Here is a 14,146-nt window from a genome sequence, read left to right as displayed (position 1 = left end):
CTTCAGGGGCTGATCTCAATTTGCATAGGCACACCCACCCCGCCTAGAATGAGGCCAGAACTGCCCAAATGGTCACTTTGGCTGTTGTGGGATCCCCAGTGTCTTTGTTATTGGGGCGGGAAGAGTAAATTGTTATTACCCTGATTATGGGAACTGTGCTTGGAACTGTACTTGGCCTTTTGTTATGATGGAGGGACTCACCATCAACTGAGTAGCACTCGCTAGGCAAGGGACATGGGTTCCAAAACTCTGTGAAGGGAGAGAGACTTGAGACAGGTATTAGTACCTGGTGGTGTGGGCCCCTTTGTGAGGGCCTGAAGCACCAATTGCACCTCTGTCTCTCTCCACTGTGGAATGTCAGAGCTAATGTTGGGTCTATTAAGAGTCTTGCTACAGGTACTGTGCTGCATTCACTTTGGCCTTATGGTGCACCAGCACTAAGGCCCCCACTACTATGAGCTGAAATCACTGAGAGCTGAAATCACTGAGCACTGTGTCAAGTAGTGGGGAGCCGGAAGATCTAGAGTGCAGTGGTGCTGTTCGTGAGACGGCGAGCTGTGCAGAGCGGAGCTGTTCGCGAGACGGCTAGCTGAGCAGAGCTGTTCGTGGGACGGCGAGCTGTGCAGAGTGGAGCCGTTCGTGAGACAGCGGTGTGATCGTGAGACGGCGAGCTGAGCCGAGCTGTTCGTGAGACGGCGAGCTGTGCAGAGGGAGCCGGTCGTGGTGGAGCGGAGTCGTTCGTGAGACAGCGGTGTGTTCGTGAGACGGCGAGCTGAGCCGGGCTGTTCGTGAGACAGCGAGCTGTGCCGAGCGGAGCCGGTCGTGGTGGAGCGGAGCCGTTCGTGAGACGGCAAGCTGAGCAGAGCTGTTCGTGAGACGGCGAGCTGTGCAGAGTGGAGCCGGTCGTGGTGGAGCGGAGCCGTTCGTGAGACAGAGTAGCAGAGCAGAGCCCTGTGGGGCAGTCAGCTTCAGGACACGTAAGGTACCCCTTACCTCTTTCCCCCACACACAGGCACATTTTAGCCAGACTGGGGAGTAACACTCTGCAGATGAACTTTTGAACTCTGGGGCTGGACTTTTTGGATTTTGGGTGATTTGAGGATTGCTGGACTCAAGAGACATTTGGGTTCTGGGACTCAAGAACCCGAGGGAAAGGGTGTGGCCCAATTTTCTGGGGTGGGTCTTTGCTCATGGTTTGGTTAATGAACACTAGTTGTGGTGTTTTCCCAATTTAATGCTGATGTCGTTTACCTCATGTTATTAAAGATTCTCTACTACACCGAGACTCCGTGCTTGCGAGAGGGGAAGTATTGCCTCTTCGAGGCGCCCAGGGGGTGTGTAAGATTTTCCCAGGTCACTGGGTGGGGGCTCGAGCCAGTTTTGTATTTGCTTTGATGAGAGGGAACCCCTGTGTACTGAACCCGGCCCTTGCTGCTATCAACTTGGCCTGGCAGAAGGGTTACAACAGAAATGTTTGAACTCTGGAGTGCCTTTGGGATCCAGGTTCAGGCAGTGACATGATGAGAAAATCATTCATATAATCAGAAGGGACCCCGTAAGTCTGGTAGCAGTTATGAATGGTCTTTTTAAGATGCCCTGATTTACTTCAAAATCCTTTCCATGGCAAAGATTATTTAAACTTGTTTAAACTGTTTTCTTTCCTAGATAGGTTTTCAGTCACTTGGGAGAGCATTTCATCTTTTTTTTTCTTTCATAAATGTCTGTTGCTGCAGAATTGCAAACACTTTTTATTACTTGGTTATTTTGATTTAGCTAATGGCTTTGAAGAAGGGCACTTTAGTAAAAATACCATAAAATCCTCCCATCTGAGAGGGTTGCATATTTAGCTAATTTATCCTGCTAAACTAGCACCTCAGTGGAAAGTAAGATGCTAAATAAAAAAGCTGTCTGTGCATAAATAGCCTTTCTAGTACCTGTGTGTACAGCATAGTTTTTTGTCTTTCAAGTGGGATTTGTTAAATTGTTCATGTAACTAAAATAAGTGCACTTGATCCTGTGGGTGGAATTTTTATCCTTTGGTTACATCTAATCTTTTGAGGGACTGAAGTAATTTTGTGTTGAGTATTGTAGGTTGGTCTTCATTAAGTAGTGATGTTTGCCCCTACATAGACTTTAATTCTAAAATGAGATGTCAGAAGGCACTCAGGTTTTGTTTGTTTATTTGTTTGAGAGAGAATGAGGAAAAATTGTAGAAAATGAATTGAAAACCTCATTGGTAAGTGGTTTTGAAAGGCCTTGCCATTACTTGGGGGAAAAAAGGAGTATTCTTAACTCCAGTTAGCCATTGTAGTTTTCACACAAATTACCAGCTGGACTTATATATAAGAGGGAGCTTATTCTTGAACTCAGCCTGTTAACTTGTGAAGACTATAGACTTCCTTGTCTTCATTAGGATTTTACCTCCAGATAGCTAACTGGAGTTAAGAACACTCCCTTCCCCCCTCCCCCCCCCCCAGTGAAGGCAAGGTCAAAGAGGGTTCTACTAAATATTTGCAATATGGTGCTCACGGTTATAAATTCAATAGACACCACATAGTTATTCCTGTTCTAAATGTAAGAGGTAATCATGGCACTTGCCTTCTGTTTTCTGAGCCTTTAGGATTCATGTTTTTAAGCATTTCTTTGCAAACATGAGAGCTGTAAACTTAAAAAAGAAAGAGAGAGAACTGAGTGACTGAGTGACTCGTGTAATCATATGATTCTGTGAGCTAAGGCTTTCATAAAAGCAACAAATATTGCAAGACTTGCAGTAAAATTGTGAGAACTGACATCATTCTATCTGTTGGCAAATGCTGGTAGTTAAATGGCTGCCACTCTGTGTAGCTCCCTAGTGGGAAAACAAACATTGTGAGTTGTGGAGATGGACAGGAACCAATATTCGAAACCTGAACATCCCTTAACTTTAAGTAGGTTTGCTTCTGCACCTTGACACTGGGCTCTTGCTCATCTCTACATCCCGTCCCCACCCAAACTCCAGCACTCACTGAAGTGTTGTGTGAGTTTACTGGAGTGAGTAAATAGGATTGATGTAGCTAACCAATTGCCTTATAATTAGAAGCCACTTTTGTCTTAATTACTCTGTGTGATATAGAAGGAAGTGCTGTGGCCCAAGAATTTCATGTGGACAATTAAGTGTGCTTCTTCCTAAAAATTCAGCCCATTATTTGATATATACCTCTGCCCCAATATAACACGACCCGATATAACACAAATTCAGATATAACGCGGTAAAGCAGTGCTCTGGGGGGGACAGGGCTCCGTGCTCAGGCGGATCAAAGCAAGTTCGATATAACACGATTTCACCAATAACACGGTAAGATTTTTTGGCTCCAGAGGACAGCGTTATATCGGGGTAGAGGTGTAAATATATCTTCATTGTATATTTATATCGCTGTCTCTTTAAAGCTCTGTTTATTCGAAAGACAGTGGGAATGAAAGTGGAGCGAGCTGATATATAGGAAATGTTTTGTTCTCGCCGGGTGAATCATACGCGAGATGATATATAGGAAATGTTTTGTTCTCACTGAGTGAATCATACTGTGTGTTTTGTTCATCAACATACCTTCTTGTAGATAGCAAATATCGTTCCTATTGATGCCAAGCAATCTATATTGGAAGAACCATCTAGTGGATCAAAGCACACCACATATTTACCCTAAAAAGAGAGATAAGAGGAGCATTAAATATGTTGACTTGCTGTATCTTTCTCCTTTGTTTGGTAAACACCATCTTTTTCTTACTACATTTAGATAACCAAATGCCCTTGACAAATCCAGACCAAATGTACAGTTGTAGTCTGTATAGCACATCACCGAAATGCAGAGAGAGAAAGGGCTTGCCCAGACAGCTGACAGAGTAACTACACAAAAGATCAGGAGTGAGGAAAGGGCATAGTGTGAAAGCAAAGGAACTGAGCGGTTTTGTTCCAGATGTGTCTTGGTTTATTGAACAAATTTTGTTTCAATTGTATTGTGAGCGGAATGAATGGATTTATGAAGCGAGGCTTGAGGGTAAGAAGGCAGGGATGGCTGGCTTTTGGAGGAGTACTAATCGAAATCCTGAACTGAGAATTAGTGGGACTGCATGTTAAATTAATGGAGGAGATATCATAATAGAAGATAATTTCCATACATCTGGAATCCCAGTAAGTAGCCATTTGTCCTCTTAGGGTAGTTAATTTAGAGCCCAGTTCGGACACCCTAGCTCAAACTGAGTAGCACTTTACGCCTTAGTCCTGGCTAAACATTCATGCAAACAAAAACAGGTCATGCCAATGTTCAGAAAAGGGTCAAAACATGATAGGATTGAATTGGGATCCCAATTTCACTAACATGCTCACAAATAATTATTCCCCCAGCTTTAATTATGAATCCTTTGAAAAGACTTCCTTACTTATTGAAAACTGCTCACCCAGTGTAACTAATCATTTAAGCAGTAGAATATTATGCAGATTCTCTGCTATTGCTTAGCAACTTGTGCCTTTTTGCTTTTTTACAGGTACCAGAGTAACAGCCGTGTTAGTCTGTATTCGCAAAAAGAAAAGGAGTACTTGTGGCACCTTAGAGACTAACCAATTTATTTGAGCATGAGCTTTCGTGAAGTGAGCTGTAGCTCACGAAAGCTCATGCTCAAATAAATTGGTTAGTCTCTAAGGTGCCACAAGTACTCCTTTTCTTTTTACAGGTAACAGTTCCTAAACCCTCTTTTCAATACTTGGAATAACAGCACCACCTGCTGCTAAATGAGAGAACACAGACATATGTACAGACCCTCTTGTCTTGTGGCGTGATAATGGCATCTTTATTCTCCTCTGAGACTAGGACACAGGTACCATAGGAGGACTGTAGCATGTTAATAACCAGAGAATTGGATAGCACATCCAGCTTCTTCACTTCATCACCAGTCACGTTCACAGTTCCTGCTATTCCATACCTAAAGAAAAGAGGATGTGTACATGGCAGTGAAAACACTAAGAAACCTCAAAGCAAAAAGACAGGCCTAAATTTTGACATGAACATTAAGACTTCAGAAAAGTGGTGACCGTGGCTTTTCCCTGCCAATCTCCCCCGCCTCCCCACACCTCACACATACATCCAAGTCTTTAAAATATCTCTGTAGATATCCATTCCTGGTGGTAAATGAAAATCTGCCCAAGAGAGGGAAAGATTGTGGCTTCAGTTCTGGGCTCTGCTGTGATCCCTTCATGGCAGTTCAGCCACTATAAAGTCACCTTAACTGATCTCTGAGGAATACCCCTGGCACCGGAATGGCCCTCCTCCATCCTCAACCCCCCGTCGTGCCCCCCCTCCGCCCCATAATGAGGCTCCAGCTGTAAGTGAGTGCTGGGGGAGGTAGCCAAAGGATGGAGGCTTGTTTGAGGAAGGAGAGTGTGTGGCCAGAGCCTATTCTGTGCCCCAGAGCAGCCATAGGGAGCCATTCAGCATCTCCATAAATTAGACCAGCCAGTAAGGAGTCTTTAACTTACATCTGTGGCCGGACAGATCCCTGTCCAGGCCCCAAATTCAGAGCCTGACAGACCTCGTTGAGCTACCTCCCTCTCTGAACTGCACCTCAGAATGAAGCTCTATGTATTGGACTAGATTAGACAGTGATGGCATTTCCATGATAAAACCCCTATTTTCAGAGATTTAGTTAGAATTTTTTTTTTTAAAGCAAAACTCTCAACTCGGAAAATAAATTTTTGATTTACTTTATCTGATTCAGAGACCAAGGAAAGCAAATAAGAGCCCCTGTGACAGCATTTTATTGCTCTCCTATAAAGCAAACACTTTTTTGATTTGTTTTAAAAAAGGGCAGGTAGCTAGTCCTCAAATGGACTATTCTCTCTCTCTCTTTCTCTCTCTCTCCTTAAAAAAAAATGTTTTAAAAATCTAAGTGTTTTTCCCTGTTGGAGCTCTTGTTGGGGGAACTATGTTACCCCTCCCTCTGTGTCTCCCTCTCCAACTCCCTCAGGATAGCATGATGAGTGTTGTTTTTTAAATACAGTACTGACCAAGATTTTCAAAAATTAAGTAGTGTTCTTGGGGTTCCTCAGTTTTTGGGTGCCCAGCTTGCTACCCACCCTCTGCAAAATTGGGCTCCCTTAAGGTGCCTCAAGTAGGGCTCCTCCCCCTAAAAGATGCCTAAAATCACTAGTCACGCTCAGAAATCCTGGCCACTTATTTTTAAGCTATGTTTGTCTGGGGAGCCTCACTGTTGACCATGGCCCTTAAACATAAGCAAGACTGCAGGGCACACTGTTATAGCTTCCCACAGGAAGATAAATGGTTGTATTCCTTGTGCACTCAACACTGATTAAAGTAACCAGGAGGTGCAAAGAATACGGCATCAAGCCCAGCATATTTATTAAGAATTCTTCACTTGCCGTCCAAGTGATTTGATCTTGCTCCCATCGCTGAAGTCAGTAGGGTTTAACCAAATGTGCTGCATACTTTGCTTTCTAAAATCAGAATGAGTACATGTTGCAGTTGGTTTAGGCTTCCTTTATAGAAAACAGAAGTAGGCTTCATGTCAAATTTTATATCGGACCCTAGCCATAATTTTAAAGAGATCCCAAATGGCACGCAAATTAATCAGTTTGGTAATATGCCTCACTAACGTTTTCCACATGCAAGCGCTTCTACTTCTTGTAATGACCCATATATACCACCAGATGGCTCCATTTTGCAGTCAATCAGTGACTGCACTTCAGCAAGAGTTGTTGATTCTTCATGGAAAAGTTATAGTTTGAAGATTTGCAAAATTTATTTCCCCTTGTTTTTAGGTAAATTTGCTTGAAGACAGGAGTTTTGTTTGTTAAATATCTGTCTGTTCCTGTTGCTTATTTTGCTACCACAATAATGTTTGTGACGACTTCAGTGGTTGCTGTGGAAATTACATCTGGGGCTGGGCGGGGGATTGTGAGGGGGAAGACAGACACACACGGATTATTTCACTCATCACAGAAATGCATCCACCCCTGAGATGGAATGGAGCAGCTGTTTTAATGTGTATAGTATTGGGATGGGAAGTGATCCCATCAAATCTATGTCCTTCCTTTTGTCTCCTTTGCCTCCTTTTCTTTTTTCCCAAGAATATGGGGGCCTGCTGCTGTCATCTCCACTGCCTCAGAGTCCATCACTTTCTCCCTGATGGGTTCTTTTCCTGGCACTGATGCCCTCAAGGAGTGTACTAGAGCCGCACTGGGGCATCTGCTATTGCACAGCAGCAACACCTGGCGAAGGAACTGCACTTATAACAATAAAAATATAACACGATAGGGAAGGAGCAGACCCCCTGAACTCACAGCATAGGATTGGAAGCTATGCTATCACAATGCATTGTTAGTGCCATGCTGAGGATTTCCGTGGAATTGGTTCAGCTCTCACTTGGTGGGAAGATTGCCACCAACAGAATCCACAGTGCTAATTCCTGCTGCACCTGGAAATATTCAGACTTTACAAAGGCCTGATATTAGTTAGGGAACAAGGGGTTGGAGCAGATAAATTCTTGTGAAACAAAGGTCATGTTTTCATGTGTTTGCCAACAGATGGCCAGATGCTAAAGCTAATAAGCAGAGTTCCCTATCTGATTGCTTCACTCTTTGCTTACGTACAAAACATTACCACAGCTGTCGCTCTAAAGCACTTTGTCACTCACAGCAGCTCTCTCTGTTGAGGGAAATAGTTGGAGACTCCCGCAGCTGAGGGAAGGGAAATAATGACCCATGAAATATGAGTACAATGATTTCTAAATGGGGTATTTTAAAGTCTTTCATAGTGACATTTCACTATTAAGATTGTTGGGGCATGCTACAATGTGCTGCTATAATTCCCAGTATGTGGTTTTATTAAATGATTATGTATGACCTACAGATGAGACTTATTTAGTTGATATAAAGACAGTGCAGCTCAGTAGGCTCACAATTAGTTGCAGAGCCCAACAACTGACTTCAGATCTGTATCCACTCCAAGATAATCTGCTCAGATTTCACATACGTAATGTATGATAAGTATTTTATTTTCAAAGAAACAAATGGCATTTGCCTCCTAACTGCCCTCTGTGTCTTTCAAAATTTTCTCCTTTGTTGGTGAATAGTTAACACTGACTTTTTGAAAGAAGCCACGCCATACCCTCTTATTTGGGAGAATTAGAAATGGCAGGCCTATTTAACTTCATCTGTCATTTAAAAAAAAAGTTTCTAGCCCTTTTTCATGTGAAGATAGCATTGAAAATATAAATTGATGTCAATCCTAGTGATTGATTTCAAACATATTGTCACTGACATTTCCTAAAGATCATGGCTGGTTGTATGACATGACTGATAATATCCATGGGACGTATGATTGCTGGATTATTTCCTGAAACTTTTGGTTTTCAAAAAGAGGCCTTCCTTCCTCAATATAATGGATGCTTCGGTTCTGAGGGAGGAATTGTAATGTTGAAACATTAGTCATGTCTCTTTTAGGTTAAGAATAAATTCTGTTTCTTATCTATATAATATTATTTGCTATGTATTTTAGGGTTTTAAAATTTGGAATGCCACAAAAGTTCCGAATGCAATTTTTCCTTTGTCATGTCAGTGAAAACAGTTTGGCTTTATTTAATATCAACAAAAGAGAGAGAGGGGAAAATGGTCTAGTGGTTACAGCACAGGAGAGTCAAGGATCTATTTCTGATTTGCCACTGACTCACTGTGAGACCTTGGGCAAATCGCCTAACTGCTCTATGAATTATATTTCCCATCTGTAAAATGGGGATAATGATACCTTCCTCACATGGTGCTGTGATGTTTGTCCTTTGCATTTCTACAGCATCCTTATTCAAGAATCTTAATTCATAGTTTGCAAAGTACTAGACATTCCTCTGCCATAGAGTATAAAGGAATAAACTGCTTAATGGAGTATTCTGCTACACATATAGCCACATCACTAACCCTTGGAATTAAGCGTACACACCATATATATATACACAAGAATATATTTAAATTATACATTTTATTAGATTTCTCTTCCTGCCTCCAGCCTCTATTGACACGTTGCTACTGAAGGACCAGCATCAGTGTCTATTTTGAGCCAATGCATGAAAAACAGGTCAGTTCATTTCAGACCGTTCCAAGACAATCCTCAATTCCCATCTTCTAATAGACCAGAAGCCAAACGAGCTGGTTGTGTTTGCCCTTCACATAGAGCCACACACCACTTTCAGGTGACTTTGACACCCGGGGGGGTGGGATACACACAAGAAGGGTAGTATATGTCCTCGTCTTAGTGCTGTTGAATCGTTATATTGTTAGTAATGTAGTTATGGATATGGACATCAGCATTCCCAAGGTAAACCCTGATTTTCCACAGTTCAGACGCTAGCTGTGACAATATGTTTGGACGATAGCAGAAGATATCTAAGTGTGATAGTCTGCAAATTTTCTAAGACTTAAAAATACACCAGTTCCACCATTTTAAAAAGATAAGATGAATAGGACAGGAAATAATGGAACTAGGTTTCTGTTTTGCTTTCATCTGACTGTTTTTAAACTGAAATTTTGCAGAACCACAGCTAGTCTCAGGTGACAATTCAGGAACAATTTTAAAATCCTCCATAAACACACTCCCCCTTCTGGCATATGCATAATTTCCAACCTCTGCTAGATTTTGGGCTCAGAATTCACACCTTCAGTTACGTGGTTTAAAAGAGGCCTATTGAATTTAAAGTGGGTGAATTTTTGAAAAAAATCACAAAACTTTTGCCCTTTCCCCAGTCTTCATGTGGAGGCAAATCCCTCTCCTCCTTCTCCCTTCCCCCATATGTCTAAACAGGACTTACATGTGGGCGAGGCCTGCCTTTCTGACTGCAGAGGAGATGGCCTTCACGGCAGTCAGCACTGAGTTGAGCAGCTGTGTCAGCTCCCCTGTAGCGCCTTTAACACGTCGCCCCTTTTCCATAACGTATCGGGTAAGGGTTAACATATCCGTTTCAAAGGGACTTCTGTCTGACATCTTCGTTGGCAAATAAAGTTTTTATCTTTTTAGTTAGAACCAGTTGCTTTCCTGCAACGTTGCTTCTCCTCAGTAGCTGTTGTATTTTAAGGAGATGCCGTTGGCTTGTTTCCTAGACACGGTATATTAAACTGTTCTTGAGCCCATGTGATTTAAATGCTTGAAATAGCTGTGCAGAGTCTGCCTGTTCTGTAGATCTCCCAGGGTGCATAAAAGCAGCATGGGAAAGAGAAAAACTACCCCCTCCCCCTTCTCCTCCACATATTTAATCTAGTGATTTGAAGACATAATACTATAGTCCTATTGCATGGAGAACAGTGAAAGGTTATTAGTATAGATGTCTTGCTAGCAAGTCAGTTAAGTGCCATTCAGCAGATAGGTAGGAGAACTCTCTGTAACAAAGACAAACTCGAATGAAATCTTGCCCCCGCTGACCATCTGAAAGATAAATCAGTTCACTTATTTGACATCCTCTTGACAAATTTCAAATGGAGAAAATATGCAACAGCGTTGTTGATACGCTAGTTCCTTATGCAGTAGATTCTGCTGCACGTCACACTGAGCACTCTGAATTCGGTACACTAGTGATCTCGCTTCCAGTACAACACAGACTAGGCAATTTAGCTGCGGGGTCAGTAGCTAAGTTTCAGTTTTTGAACGGGAAATTTTTCCCACAATGTTGTGGGGCTGGGCAGCAAAGATCAGTGCCAGGAGGCACCTGGTTTTTGCTGGCTATCCCACTTTGGTCTGCTTCTTCAGCTCCCTGGTCACAGAGGGCCTAGCTTTCAAAGGCATTTAGAGTCATAGCGCTAAAGGCCAGAAGGGGCCACCAGACAGTCTATCACAGGCCACCACCACCATTCAGCACTTGCACAATGTGCAGTGAAGTCAGTGGAAGTTGCATGGCCTCTCTTGGAGGCAGGAGCGCTGCAGAGTACTACACCTTTGAAAAATCACATTTTAAACGTGTCACTGTAAAAAAAGGGGCTAGTACTTAAAATACCTACCTCATACGGGTAGTGTGAGGCTTAGTTCATTGTCTCATGGGAACTGTTCTGGCATGCTAAATTATATAACTAGACACTACATGCTTAGCATATACACATCGATTTGCTACAAATTTTCTCTAGAGGTGTCTTATATTCCTTGTTAGCCTGCTGTGATCATGTTCAACTATCATTCTTTCTTAGTCCATGCTAACTTGTAATATCACAGAGCTGGTGCAGGTGAAAAGCACTGGTGAATTAAGGCCTGATATATGGCTAAGTAGTTATTTATTCAATAACTTACAAGAGCAAGTTAAACTTTAAGCATTTCTATACACCACAATTTTGCAACAATGTCACTAGATTGATTTTTAAATCAATGTTATTACACTGGTGCAACTTTTTTAATATAGACAGGCACTAACTTGCACCTGCATTACACTCGCTGCATGCTTGGACAGCCTTATGATTGTGAAGTGCTTTAAGATCTGATGAAAAAAACACTATATAAGAGCTAAGCAGTATTATTTGTTAGAATATTGCTGTGTGTGGACAGAGAAATGCAACTGAAATAGGACTGATAGCATAGATGCTCTGTAACCTAACAATTACACACGAGCTTATATTAACATTTTAATTACACATGGTATTGTTTTTCTCACTACAGATAAGATAGTAAGGACAAACTGAGTGTAGATGCAAAAAGCACATGGTATGAAAAAGTTAGCCCCAACTGTGAACTGTATAGTTACATTTCCTTACTTTTGTTAAGAAGAGCTGCAGTACTAGATAATGACTTGCAACTGAAATCTTTTTAACCTGTAGCATTTTAAGTTCCTGTTCACTTGATCAACTATCAGTACATAAATTAGGGATCTTTGTACAATTTAAAGCTTCTTAATCTCATCCTTTAAAAATCAAAAACTGACAATGCTACGTGACACTAAGGAGTAAGGGATAGATGCATACTGTATCTGGTAGACTTCAGCTCTTGGAATCTTTATCATATCTCTAAGGAAGGAGCATATGGAGTGGCAAATAGAGTTACTCAGATGAATCTCCTTAAGGTTTGAGTGCTAGCTATCAACTCTGTTACCTCTGTCCTCCAAGATGTTGATAATTTCCAGAATATTTTCTTCCATCTTTCATCTAGCACTAAAGCACATGAGTCAAACTAGGAGTGACTGATATTTTGGAGCATCTTTTGCCAGGCTGTAGGACTTTTCTTTCTTTGAAGAGGCTCCATATGAAGAGAAAAACCTAAAATATTTTGTTACTTGAGGAAGAGTGTGATTAAACTACTGCATATTCACAAGGGGACAGAGTTAAAGTTGTACATGCAGCCTTAAGCAGCAACTCTCAACCATTTCCATACTGGAATCCTTCTAACCCTAAACCTCTGTCCTGTCTAGCCAGAATCTTGCTGGGCCCATCCAACCACAGCCCATTTAGCAACACAGGAATGGCAGGATGGTTATGATCTGCCTCACCTGTTCCATTTATCCTAGGTTCAGAACCCCTCTATCTATATTTGTCCCCCCACTGGAATGGGGATAAAGTTCAGTGAACAATTCTAATCAAAAATTTGTTTTAGTTGGTTCAAAGGGTGTTGTTGAAGCTAATACAACCATTATTTGATCTTTTCTTTCAGGTGCAAAGTCCATTAAATCTTAAAGCAGGTAATAAATGTCAGTAACCTTTGTATTTATAAAATGAAAGGCAATAATCCAGCACTTATACACCCCTACAATACTGCATTAATTTCCACATAGGATTCTACTTGCAAGCTTTGAGATTTATTGTAGACAAGTGGTGGGTTCAGAGTGGAAACAAAGAGGCAGGATTAACTGGTGTTTAAGGCACAAGACTGGGTGTCAAGAAATCTGAGTCCTATTTGTGGTTCTGCCAAAGATGCACAAGGTCACATAGGAGAAGGTATTTAAGCTATATTGGTGGACAAAATAAGTGTTTAATACTGTGAATGATCAATACTGTTTAATATGGGGGAGGGGAATAAAACCACTCAGGTGTGCAATTATGTTCATAAAAATGCTTGAGGAGCCCTTAAGATAGAGGTGCTATAGAAAAGTACAGTAATTTAAAATATACATTAAAGCCTTGTCAAGATCCAGTTTGATAGGGTTAGTCTCTTGTTTTGCTTGACAATCACTACAAAAGAAGTGGTAATGATTCACATTTCTATTAGGATGGGGGCTACAGCTGCTTCTTAAACATGACATCCGTGGACCCTCTCCTCCCCTTTCCCCTCCAAATTTTAAATGTTAGTAGTTTGAGTTACATATATTGGCTGTAATCAGAGCTGATGACCTTTCACCAAATGCCAAAGTTCTTCAATGTCTTAGCAGAAGAGTAGCCAGTATGGCAATTGCAGCTAAAGATTTACACTCTGGTGAGAGTAATCTTTTCACTTCCATTCAGTATGAATGGCTAACTCTGCCAATGGAGTTATAAGTATCTTGCAGATTTTTCTGTAAATGGTTACAACAAATTTAAAAAGTGGTCAAGAACATGTGAGCTTTCATAGTAGCCCTGTATACTTTACAGCTAACATCTAGCCCTTAGTGTTGAACATTAACTTGTTAAAATGACAGTCTGTAGTGCCCCTCCTCCCCCAAAGAGAGAAAATCCCCCACTACCTAATCTAAAAACTGAACTGCTATGATTAGGCAGTACTGTCCTTCATTCTATAACCTTTACCTTCTTCCAGGGTGTAGTCTTTAAAAATAGATATGGGCCAGCTAGGAATTCCTGATGTAGTTCAGCATAAGACACAGCTAAGGAAATACTAAGAGGTACAGTACCCCTTCTACCTGTTGTTTCATGTGCATGGATTGGCTAGCCACTCTAATGCGAATTTTAAATATAAAAACCAAGGAGATACTTCTAAGCTTCATGTATCCTCGAGAGAGCTGGTAGGAGCTATGTCCTCAGCCTCTGTTTAGATTTAAAAACAATATGCTTACCCAAGGCTCTAGAGCCCCAACATTAATAAGGCAATGAAGTCTCAGCAGCATTAAGGAGCTATTTCAACAGGAACTCAGCCAGACACCTACAGAAAACCTGTTTGCACATCCACTTTAATCATGCTGGGAAGCATACCATTAGTCTTTTCCAAAAACAGTA

The 14,146-nt window shown here is 41.5% G+C and overlaps 1 protein-coding gene across 1 annotated transcript in view; it reads right to left on the bottom strand.

Annotated features, from left to right (window-relative positions):
- The window catches only part of LOC141988227 (fructose-1,6-bisphosphatase isozyme 2), a 44,154-nt gene extending 33,990 nt beyond the window's left edge, over positions 1-10,164 (bottom strand). Inside the window, exons 1-3 of the mRNA XM_074954059.1 lie at positions 9,844-10,164; positions 4,791-4,953; positions 3,584-3,676 (exon numbers count right to left, since the gene is read on the bottom strand). Of these exons, the coding sequence (XP_074810160.1) occupies positions 3,584-3,676; positions 4,791-4,953; positions 9,844-10,016 (429 nt within the window). The 5' untranslated portion in view covers positions 10,017-10,164. The remainder of the gene's footprint in view (positions 1-3,583; positions 3,677-4,790; positions 4,954-9,843) is intronic.
- Between the last annotated feature and the right edge of the window lie 3,982 nt (positions 10,165-14,146).

Source organism: Natator depressus, chromosome 5, assembly GCF_965152275.1.
Source record: "Natator depressus isolate rNatDep1 chromosome 5, rNatDep2.hap1, whole genome shotgun sequence".
NCBI classification, from domain to species: Eukaryota; Metazoa; Chordata; order Testudines; family Cheloniidae; genus Natator; species Natator depressus.
This window is presented reverse-complemented; position numbering and strand designations above follow the sequence as displayed.